Genomic DNA, 11,517 nt, shown 5'->3' with positions numbered 1-11,517 from the left:
GGGAGGAGGGAGGAGGGTTCAGGATGGGGAACACATGTATACCTGGGGCGGATTCATTTTGATATTTGGCAAAACCAATACAATATTTTAAAGTTTGAAAATAAAATAAAATTAAAAAAAAATAAAGGAGATTGGTCTTGGATGTTCTTAGGAAGGAATGGTGCTAAAGCTGAAACTCCAGTACTTAGGCCACCTCATGCGAAGAGTTGACTCATTGGAAAAGACTTGGATGCTGGGAGGGATTGGGGGCTGGAGGAGAAGGGGACGACAGAGGATGAGATGGCTGGATGGCTTCACCGACTCGATGGATGTGAGTTTGAGTGAACTCCGAGAGTTGGTGATGTACAGGGAGGCCGGGTGTGCTGCGATTCATGGGGTCGCAAAGAGTAAGACAAGACTGAGTGACTGAACTGAACTGAACTCGCAATTGTGACACTTCCTTCATTTCTTTCTTCTTTCTTTATCGTTGTTGTTAATTGAAAAATAGCATCCTTTAGAGAATCCTGGTTCATTTTTTTCCCTTAAGATTGCAAGTCTAGTGCTCTGGACTATATGGAGGACAGTTATTAGTGACAGCCCCTTCCCTTTATCATAAACTATTTCTCTTACTGGTGCTCAATTTGGAAGTTCAAGTGCCCAGTGAACCAGTCATTGAAAAAGGACTGTTCAACATTACAGGTGGCCAAGACCTGCAAAGAAAAAGCTTACATTAGATGTAAATCAACCCATGTCAACAAGAGATTGTTACTCTTTTATTTATCTATCATTCAACAAGTACTGACTGAGTACATATTTTGTGTAACAAACCATGAGGGATAAAAATAAATCCCAGGTCTCAGGGAACTTACAATTATGAAGTAAATAAGACATTTTGCTAAAAAGTATAGATAAGGCAATAGATATGAAGAAGTAAATAGGATTTGAGAGGACTAAGTCACTATCAGCCCTCAACATCAAAAGACTAAGGTGTCATGAGTAAGGACTTTGGCAGATGGAAGCGGGATTGTAGGACTCTGGTAGAAATTATAGGAGTTTGAATATTATTACCACAGAATAGATGTAAAGAACTTCTAAATGGGGAATAAAGCATGCAAGGGCTTTAATCAAGGGTTTTGTGCATAGAAATACATTTATTAATATATACAAGTAGCTTCCCTTTTAATCTAATGTATTTTATTTTGTACAAAGACAGACTGAGAAGAAGTTCATAGGATTCTCCAGACTACTTAGAATGCTTATGAATGTGATTTTATTCAGTGCCTTTCTGAGATTTAATTCTTGTTAGGGTTGTTGGCATTTTGAATGTTATTTTTGCAGTTGCTCTATGTCAGGGTTCCTCGAAGTGTGCTTTAGAGCATCTTGGGGTTCCCTAGGACACTTTCAGAGGATCTTCAAGGTCAAAATGATTCCCATAATACTTCTGAGGCAGTATTTGGCTTTTTCATTCTCATTCATGCATGCTTATAGCATGGGTTTTTCCAGGGGCTACTAAGCATGGGATGATTTCATCACTCTGATGTTAACCTTTATTGGATTTATCTTATTATTTTAAAATTAATTCATAGATATTTTAAAACTGTCAGTTTCAATTTCAAATACAGTATCAGTAGATATAACCTCCACAAACGAAAGCTCTTTGATGTTCTCGATAAGTTTTGAGTGGTTTCTTGACCAAAAAGAAAGAATGGTTTCTTGACCAAAAAGATTGAGAACCACTACTGTGTGGAATGTCCACTGAATTTGGAAATGAGCATGGAAAAGGAAGCAGTATGATGACTGGATTCTCCAGTTAATCACGGCATAGCCAGTGTCAGGCTTAGGAGGCAGTGGTATTCTGTATGGGTCATGAATCTTTTAATCATTAACAGCACACTTGCCGAGAATGCTGAGTCTCCTCTCTGGGCCCCACTATCTATACAATGAAATGAGGGGGATTCCAGGGTTCTCCCTTCTGTTATTCTAGGAGTGTGAGATTCGTTGAAAGACTGTGTCATGTTGAAGCAGGTTTAGTAAACCTTGCCTGTAAAGTGCCGCACAGTAAATGTTTCAATTCTGCATCACAACTATGCAGTTCTGCTGTTTTAGAATGAAAGCTATCATAGAGAATATGTAATGTATGAGTGTGGCTGTGTTCCAGTAAAACTACAAAAACACAGACTGGGCTAGACTGGCCCCTGGACTGTAGTTAATTAAGCCTTAGCTAAGAGCAAAGCTTCTGAAATCAAACTGCCGAGGTTTAAAACCTGCTTCTAGAGAACTCCCACTGGTCCACTGGTTAAGAGTGTGTGCTGACACAGGTTTGATCCCTGGTAGGAGAACTGGGACACTGCATGCCACACAGTGTGGCCAAATAAATAAATAAAACCTATTTCTGCCACTTATTAGCTGTGTGATCTTGCACAAGTTGTGCAACTTCTTCATACCTCAATGTTATCATTTGTAAAGTGGGAATATTCTGAGCACATAGTTACATGAGATGTAGCAAAACAGTTGACAGTGCCTGACCCCTGGCAAGCCTCCAATAAACATAATTTGAGGTCAGCAGACGGTAATCAGGATGCTTTGGTGGATGCTTTCCCAGAACAGCATTATTACCTGAGAGCTGAACCAGTCCTGGTTCTCCTCTGTGCTCATTTTCATTGGTATGTGGCTCATCTGGGTAACATATGCAATCCAGAGACTTTCAAGAAGCCTTTAAGAGAATAAGAAGAAGATATGATCACTCCTTGGGGAGTTTCAGTTCCACTCACTGGGCTTGCATAACCACTGGCAGATCTGGCTGAGCAGTAGAGGAAATGGCAGTGACTCAAAGGTTCCAATCATGTGGTGGTTGTTTGTTTTTCATCTTTGCAGACCTTTTATATCTAAAGATGATATACTAAGTATTCAGTCACACTACCTGTCTTGCAGCCTACTGTACCAGAGCAGTGTCCCCAGTATTTTCTGTAGGCATTGGTACAAGGCTCAGAAGATACCTAGATAGCTGAAGGTCAGGCTTCCCTGGCGGCTCAGTGGTCAAGATTCCATCTGCCAATGCAGGAGATCTGGGTTTGATTCCTGGGTTGGGAAGATCCCCTGGACAAAGAAATGGCAACCAACTCCAGTATTCTTGCCTGTGAAATCCCCAGAGCAGAGCAGCCTGGCAGGCTACAATCCATGGGGTCACAAAAGAGTCAGACATGATTTAGTGACTAAAGCAACAACAATTTAAGGATATGTGCAATGTGATTAACAGCTTGGCTGTTGTCATCAGACAGAACTGGGTACAAGTTTTGATTTGGCACTGCCACTGGCCCTTGCTCTTGAGTAAGTGATTTAATTTCTCTGAACTTTAGTTCTCTTATCAGAACAATGAAATTGATACTATCTACATTGCCTGGTTGTGCATTTTTGATTACATCAAATAGGATAATGCATGTAAAGCCTTTAGCAAATTGCCTGATGTGTAGTAGCTACTGTTATTGTTATGAATAGTAATGCAAATGAATGAGGAAGGAATAAATTGGGAAGTTGAAGAGGGTTATTCAGTTTAAAGTCATTTTGATTTGGGGAAAATCTCTAGTCATAAAATAACTTTTTAAAAAACTGGCCTCGTATTATCTTTGGTAAGAATTATGATGCCCAGCTGGATTACAGTTTGAAGGACTTGGTGATCAGGCAGAATACAGTTGACCTTTGAGAAACATGTAGGTCCACTTAAATGTGGATATTTTTAAGTAAACCCAGAGTACTACAAGATTAGTGGTTGCATGAATCCACAGTAGTGGAACCACATATATGGATAGATGACTATGGAGCTTGAATATCTTTGGGTTTTGGTAACTGAGGTGGGTCCAGGGACTAATCCTCCTCAGATGGTAAGGGACTGTTGCTACTGCTAAGTTGCTTCAGTCGTGTCCGACTCTGTGCGACCCCATAGATGGCAGCCCAACAGGCTCCTTTGTCCCCGGGATTCTCCAGGCAAGAACACTGGAGTGGGCTGCCATTTCCTTCTCCAATGCATGAAAGTGGAAAGTGAAAGTGAAGTCGCTTAGTCCTGTCCGACTCTTCACGATCCCAAGGACTGCAGCCCACCAGGCTCCTCCGTCCATGGGATTCTCCATGCAAGAGCACTGGAGTGGGGTGCCATTGCCTTCTGTAATTGGGAATTAATCACGTGAGAAAAAAGGCAAGATTGGGCAAATGCAGTTTCCAAGAAACTCATTCAACTATTTCAGCTGTTTTATCCCACATTTTCTTGGAACTGTCTCAGCTACAAGAATGCAGTCTGGTGTCATAATCTGCTAATCATTGCTAATCATAAATAGATCAAGTAAGAAAGGTAAGAGGAACATCCAGGTAATAAGAGTAGGAGACATTATTGTTTTCTTACTTGACTAAGTATATGAGCACCAGGGTTCCGAAGATTCCATAGAAAGGGCCAAATGTGATGAAATAGCGGATATAAAAGCTGCTGACCCAGGCAATGTCCTGTGGAAAGAAGTGCTTGAAAGTTAAGCTAGTGGAAATAAAACTGGCTAAATCTTATATCCTGATACTCAAGGAAGCTATGTCTGGAAAGGACCAAGCATTTACCTTTCCCCTTTCCTACCAGCCTGATCTAGCTCTAGAGAAACAATTGAGTTGCTCACCTCCCAGTACCCTCTGCAGTACATTGCTTTAATGGAATCCAGGTTCAAATATACTGGTACGAGAAGGGCGGCCCCAACTGAAACAAACAAACAAACAAACAAACAAACAAGAAGATGGTGAACAAATGAGCAGATATGATTCCTGTGGAAGCTAGTAGGAGTTGATCTCCTTAACATGCTACCCCTGGAATATTGCCCCTGAGAAGGATGCAAGGTGGAGATCCACAACCACATCCTGGGTGCTCCTGGGCTTTTAGAGTCTCTGAGGGTGAACCGGGACTTTGGTTCAAACTCCCTTAAGGAGACTAGGGAAGGTTTGAAGATCTGAGTCATTCCTGATGAAGGCATCCTGGCAGGGCTTCTGCTGTGAGCTTTCAAGTTTTCTCAAGGTCCCTGGAATCCTTCAATCCTTCACGATCCTTTGCGTTGGGCCCTGTCACAATATGTCGAGGTGGCAGATACAGAGCAGGCATACTGAGTCTGGCCAGATAAGTTATTTACCTGCATCTCCCCCAGGACCAGTGAAGTTGCCTGGAGCAGGTAGGAGTCTCATAGAGACCCTTCACATTTCGACAACTCTCTTCTTGATCAAACTTGAGTCAGATGCTCTGGAGCCCCCTTCCTGATGAGGCTTCAAACTTGACCTGTAAACTTTGAAAGCCTGCGAACTGTCAGCATAAATGATTTTGTCCACCCTACACACTAAGAGACTCGCAAAAATGCTAGAAATAGTTTCTAAGAACAGTTCAAGGCTGTGCTCCTGGGATGACTGTAGCACCCTTAAAATTCTTGAGAAAGTTCAAGACTGTCCAGAGAACTTACTGCTTGTTCAGTAGGCTTCTGACCTCCTTTCCTTCAATCATTGTTAGAAAACTTACAATTATAAAATTCTTACTCTGTCCCTCTGGGCTGGATTGTCCCTGATCCAGAGTGTCTTTCTCAAGGACTTGGTAGTCATCCTTTGAAGTACAATCTTTGAGGATCGGGCTCTGTCCTGCAGCCTCTGGGAGGGTAGGAGTTTGACTTTGATAAGCACCAGTGAGAAGACACATGTGGCTTAACCACATGACCAGCTTCCCCTCCCTTTATTCTCTTTCACTAATTTCCTTTAGCATGTTCCCATGTTTTAAAAGTCTCCCACCTTTCATTTCTGGCGAGTTGAGCTCAGCCTATACTGAATTACCTTTCCCTACTACAGCAATCTGCATGAAAGCTGTCTCGCCACCTTTATGAAATGTCAAGCCTCATCTCTCTCTGACAGGTTGAATATGACACATTTGTACCTGTCATACTACACTGAAGACATTTGAAAGAAAATGACAAAATGAAACAGCTCCTGAGGACGATGTGGTTTGTAAGCTGGGCATTCTGCAGTGAAGCTACAATATTCATCCATTCCTCATAAGCTAAGGCTGTATTGTTTCACTACACACAGGAGGAGAGTTCAGACAAGAGACTCCAACAGTTTTTTCTTATGTGAATACACATCTGTCTGGGCTGGAAGAGTTCCCTTTCAAACTGGGGCACCAATGTCCTCCACACCCTTTTTGGTCATGAAAGAGAATAACTGCATTAGGATAAGTCCTCAGAATTCTAGCTCTGGAAGAGGCTGCAGTGGTGGCTGAGCCTCATGTCTCAGAATAAGGACTCACAGGCCATCCAGGTCAGGCACGAGACAGATGAACACTGGTGGCCAATGTTTGGGCAAGCCAGATCATCTGCAACACTTTGTCTATCTTAACACTGTTGGCATTTTGGGTCAGATAATTCTTATTGTTCAGGGCTGTTCTGTGTACTGTAAGATATTTCATAACATCCCTGGCTTCTGCCCCATGGGTGTCAATACCATTCCTCCCTCTTTGTTGGGATAATCAAAAAAGTATCTGTACGCTGTCAAATGTCCCACTGGGGGCAGCAATGCTATTAGTTGAGAACCACTGATCTACAGGAAATGTTTGCAATCTTCTCTAATTTGGGTTTCTTTTCCAAATGAGTAAGCATGTTTCAGATGAGCATATTTTGGGGTCCTAAACTTTTATTTGTGGGCTATCATGAGTTAGACTAGGTTAAGAGCAAAACATTTTTGCTTCTAATATTTTTATTGATATTAGCCTTATTAAGCTACCTTATTTTCTCTCAAGCCTAGAACATATCCAGACCTGTCTTATTATGTGTGTGTGTGTGTGTGTGCGTATCTGTCCACTAAAATACCTTCTACAGCTGTACGTAAGCTGTGGGAACAGTCAACTTTCTTCCACACAGAAGCTCTACAGGCGACTTTTATCATGAGACTCTGCTTTTTCCGGCACCTACTGTCAGTGCTTGAGCATTCTTTTCCTAATTTTCCCCCTATCCATACACCACTATCTTTTTCTTCTTGATAAGTATTGTATTTAGTTTATCCAGGACGAGAGTCACAGATACCAGACCCCTTGATTGGCATCCTGCCTCCCATCCTTCTTGGAGCATCTCCTTCCCTGTACAGTAGCCAGAGTGATGAGATGCCCATTAAGAATGCCTAATCGCTCTTCTGTTTTCCTCTTCAGATTTCACCCAAGTAAGTCTGAAATAAAATATGCTGCTTTTTTGAGGCACAAGACCTGAGATCGTCTCTCTGTGGGAGGATTTCAGTCATGCCTTCTGGCTTGACAACTGTTTGCTTCAAGGAAATAGGATGACAAGGATTGTGGCTCCCTGGTGACTCACCCGTGCAGAAGTACAGGTGCTGCTTCTCGTAGTCGATGTATTTGATTTTGTTCTTGCCATACTGAAGGAAGAGAGAATAAAACTGAAGTAAGAACAATATAGACTTCTGTTATTATACTCAAGGTTGTGTGTGTGTGTATGTGTGCACACGCATGCACATGTGTGTCTGTCTGTGTGTGTGTCTATGTGTGTGTGTGCGTGTGTGTGTGCATATGTGTGTGTCTGTGTGGGTGGTGTACGTGTGCGTGTGTCTGTGTGGATGTGCGTATGTCAGTGTCTGTGTGTGCACGTGTTTGTGTGTGTGTCTGTGTGTGTGTACCTGTGTGTGTGCGTGTGTGTGCATGTGCGTGTGTGTGTCTGTGTGTGTGCGTGTATCTCTCTGTGTGTGTGTGTCTGTGTGCGTGCATGCGTGTGTGTGTGTGTGTGTGTGTAGAGTCTTTATAGAAAGAGCTATCTGGTCAGAGTTCATTTACTGTCAAACTGAAGGCACTGAGGAACCAGAACTGAAGGGGGAGGAAATATTTTGGTGACTTTTTCTTTATTTAAATGTGGGCAATTCTTGCAGGGATGGTTTATTCCATTTGAATTCAGGGGTTGTGATAGTTTATTATTATTTCCATGGGAGCCATTTTAAAATTTTTGCCCTGGGATGGAATGGAAAGGTGATGGAGGAGAAATATTTCTGATAAGTTTTCAAGGTCTTCTTCAACCTATGTGCTTAGAATTCTGCTTAAAGCTCAGTCTGCTTGTATCCATTCATCCATTTAACAGATATCTGTTGAATGGTTACATTATAAAACACATAGTCATAACCTTTATGTCATCTTTCCTCCTTTATTTCCATCAGTGGATCTCATGCTGTGCTTTACTCATTTTAAGGCATGATAACATATAATTGCACTCATCTCACATGCTAGTAAAGAAATGCTAAAATTCTCCAAGCCAGGCTTCAGCAATACATGAACTGTGAAATTCCAGATGTTCAAGCTGGTTTTAGGAAAGGCAGAGGAACCAGAGATCAAATTGCCAGCATCCGCTGGATTATTGAAAAAGCAAGAGAGTTCCAGAAAAACATCTATTTCTGCTTTATTGACTATGCCAAAGCCTTTGACTCTATGGATCACAATAAACTGTGGAAAATTCTGAAAGAGATGGGAACACCAGACCACCTGACCTACCTCTTGAGAAACCTGTATGTAGGTCAGGAAACAATAGTTAGAATTGGACATGGAACAACAGATTGGTTCCAAATAGGAAAAGGAGTACGTCAAGGCTGTATATTATCACCCTGCTTATTTAACTTATATGCAGAGTACATCATGAGAAACTCTGGGCTGGAGGAAGAACCGGCTGGAATCAAGATTGCCGGGAGAAATATCAATAACCTCAGATACGCAGATGACACCACCCTTATGGCAGAAAGTGAAGAGGAACTAAGGAGCCTCTTGATGAAAGTGAAAGAGGAGAGTGAAAAAGTTGGCTTAAAGCTCAACATTCAGAAAATGAAGATCATGGCATCTGGTCCCATCTCTTCATGGCAGATAGATGGGGAAACAGTGGAAACAGTGGCTGACTTTATTTTTGGGGGCTCCAAAATCACTGCAGATGGTGAGTGCAGCCATGAAATTAAAAGACACTTACTCCTTGGAAGGAAAGTTATGATCAGCCTAGACAGCATATTAAAAAGCAGAGACATTACTTTGCCAACAAAGGTCCGTCTAGTGAAGGCTATGTTTTTTCCAGTGGTCATGTATGGATGTGAGAGTTGGACTATAAAGAAAGCTGAGCACCAAAGAATTGATGCTTTTGAACTGTGGTGTTGGAGAAGACTCTTGAGAGTCCCTTGGACTGCAAGGAGATCCAATCAGTCCATCCTAAAGGAGATCAGTCCTGGGTGTTCATTGGAAGGACTGATGTTGAGGCTGAAACTCCACTACTTTGGCCACCTGATGTAAAGAGGTGACTCATTGGAGAAGACCCTGATGCTGGGAAAGATTAAATGATTGTAAGTAATATGGTGTGCATTGGCTTTGAAATTATAGTAAACAGAAACCTAAGCCTCGCGGGATATGTCTCTTGAATGATGGAGAAGTGATGGTGTCTCCATCCTCTGTGAAGAGGCAGCATGTGAACTGGATACAGTTCTACAGAAGGAGCTTCTGGAGGGGGCCAGACTGCCTCATGAACTCCCGTGAGACAAGTCTCCATTGCTGCGAGGGACTGAGGAGAGAAGTCAAAGTGTCATAAGTTTAGTGATCAGCCGAGGAGTTCACAGGGATTCCCTGGTGGCTCAGACTGTAAAGTCTGCCTGCGATGTGGGAGACCCAGGTTGGATCCCTGGAGAAGGAAATGACAACCCACTCCAGTATTGTTGCCTGGAAAATCCCATGGGTGGAGGAGCCTGGGGGGCTACAGTCCATAGGGTCGCAAAGAGTCAGACATGACTGAATGACTTCACTTTAGGAGTTTGCAAACTTCAGAGAGCTCTGACTTGTTTGTGGAGTCTTTGGAAGGACAACTGACTGAAGACTACAGTCAAGGTTTCTTTCTTTCTTTTATTTTCTTTATATCTTGGCAGGAGACTTTTCCCTAATTGGAAGACTTTTCCTTAATTTCCAAGACTGGGAAAACCTATTTTGAGAGAGTTACACAATCCTGGTTACCACAAAGTCCAGGCAGAAAGTGACCAAGCTACATTCCTTTGTTTTTAGAAAGCTCCTAAATTCTTCCAGAAGGAGATAGAACCTCTTCCTAAGCACTTAATTCCCAGGATCCATCATTTCTTCTCAAGGAAAGATACCTTTCTGTGATTATCCTTATACCTTCTGTGTTGAAAGCAGACTATAAACATCTTGGTAATAATCCTTACATGCTGGTTTTTAAGCTGAGGTTTTAAGCTGAGACATCCTGGAGTTTGCCTTCCTTTTTCTTTTCCTTAAGAAGTCTGAACTAGAGTCGAGGTCCTGTGTATTATGAAGCATTTGAGCTGAGTTTCATGTATGCTGCTGCTGCTGCTGCTAAGTCGCTTCAGTCGTGTCCAACTCTGTGCAACCCCAGAAATGGCAGCCTACCAGGCTCCTCTGTCCATGGGATTTTATAGGCAAGAGTACTGGAGTGGGGGTGCCATTGCCTTCTCTGGAGTTTCATGTATAAATGAGCCAAAATGGACCTAAATTAAAATAACAGCTTAGTTTCTTCCAACAGCTAGAATTAGTTGACATAACTAGATATGTAGATGGTTCATGATTTAGCACTTGTTGAATGTACTGCCATGCCTTCTATGAGTGATTTAGCCTGAATGACTTTTAAGATCATAGAGTTATTCATTCCACATTTTCTTCTTTTCTTACAACACCAGATTCACTTATTTAAAATTTATATCCTGGAGTTAAAAGAAGAGATGCTCTGAAAACATGCTTGAAGCCAGAATCTCCAGCCTGATCTCCTCAAAACAAAGGTGTAGACCTTTCCAAGAACCACTTCCTGGAACATTTCTCTAGTGCTTAGGATTTGTAAACATACCTTGACAGGTTGTAAATCTCCAACAACAAAAAATGGGCCAAAAACAACATCTGGGTCTTTGGGGTAGATGTTTGTTTTTACATGGTGTTGGAAGTGTCGGTTATTCCACCATTTTGCAGAGAAACCCTGAGAAGAAGAGAACATTCATTAGCTGCAAGATTTCTCTCCTGAAATATCTTTCCTTATCAGAGTTTTTCAAAACCAAACAAAATCAACCCTGAATATTCATTGGAAGGACTGATGCTGAAGCTGAAGTGCCAATCCTGGCCACCTGATGCAAAGAGCCAACTCACTGGAAAAGACCCTGATGCTGGGAAAGATGGAGGGCAGGAGGGAAAGGGGATGACAGAGGATGAGATGGTTGGATGGTATCACTGATTCAATGGACATGAGTCTGAGTAAACTTTATGAACTGGTGAAGGACAGGGAAGCTTGGTGTGCTGTGTTCATGGGGTTGCAATGAGTTGGACATGACTAGCACTTGAATTGGAGAGGGCAATGGCAACCCACTCCAGTACTCTTGCCTGGAAAACCCAATGGACGGAGGAGGCTAGTGGGCTACAGTCCATGGGGTCGCTAGGAGTTGGACACGACTGCGCGACTTCACTTTCACTTTTCACTTTCATGCATTGGAGAAGGAAATGGCAACCCACTCCAG

At 42.3% G+C, this 11,517-nt stretch overlaps 1 protein-coding gene across 1 annotated transcript in view; it reads right to left on the bottom strand.

The window, feature by feature from the left end:
- Nucleotides 1–605: 605 nt before the first annotated feature.
- Nucleotides 606–11,517, bottom strand: part of LOC104980104 (fatty acid desaturase 2-like protein FADS2P1) — a gene marked incomplete at its 5' end in the record, with an annotated part of 17,308 nt that continues 6,396 nt past the window's right edge. Inside the window, 6 exons of the mRNA XM_010828706.1 lie at nt 606–689; nt 2,596–2,692; nt 4,373–4,470; nt 4,632–4,708; nt 7,338–7,398; nt 10,860–10,985. Coding sequence (XP_010827008.1) covers nt 606–689; nt 2,596–2,692; nt 4,373–4,470; nt 4,632–4,708; nt 7,338–7,398; nt 10,860–10,985 — 543 coding nt within the window. The remainder of the gene's footprint in view (nt 690–2,595; nt 2,693–4,372; nt 4,471–4,631; nt 4,709–7,337; nt 7,399–10,859; nt 10,986–11,517) is intronic.

This window comes from Bison bison, unplaced genomic scaffold (assembly GCF_000754665.1).
Source record: "Bison bison bison isolate TAMUID 2011002044 unplaced genomic scaffold, Bison_UMD1.0 scf7180017858686, whole genome shotgun sequence".
Classification (NCBI taxonomy): domain Eukaryota; kingdom Metazoa; phylum Chordata; class Mammalia; order Artiodactyla; family Bovidae; genus Bison; species Bison bison.
This window is presented reverse-complemented; position numbering and strand designations above follow the sequence as displayed.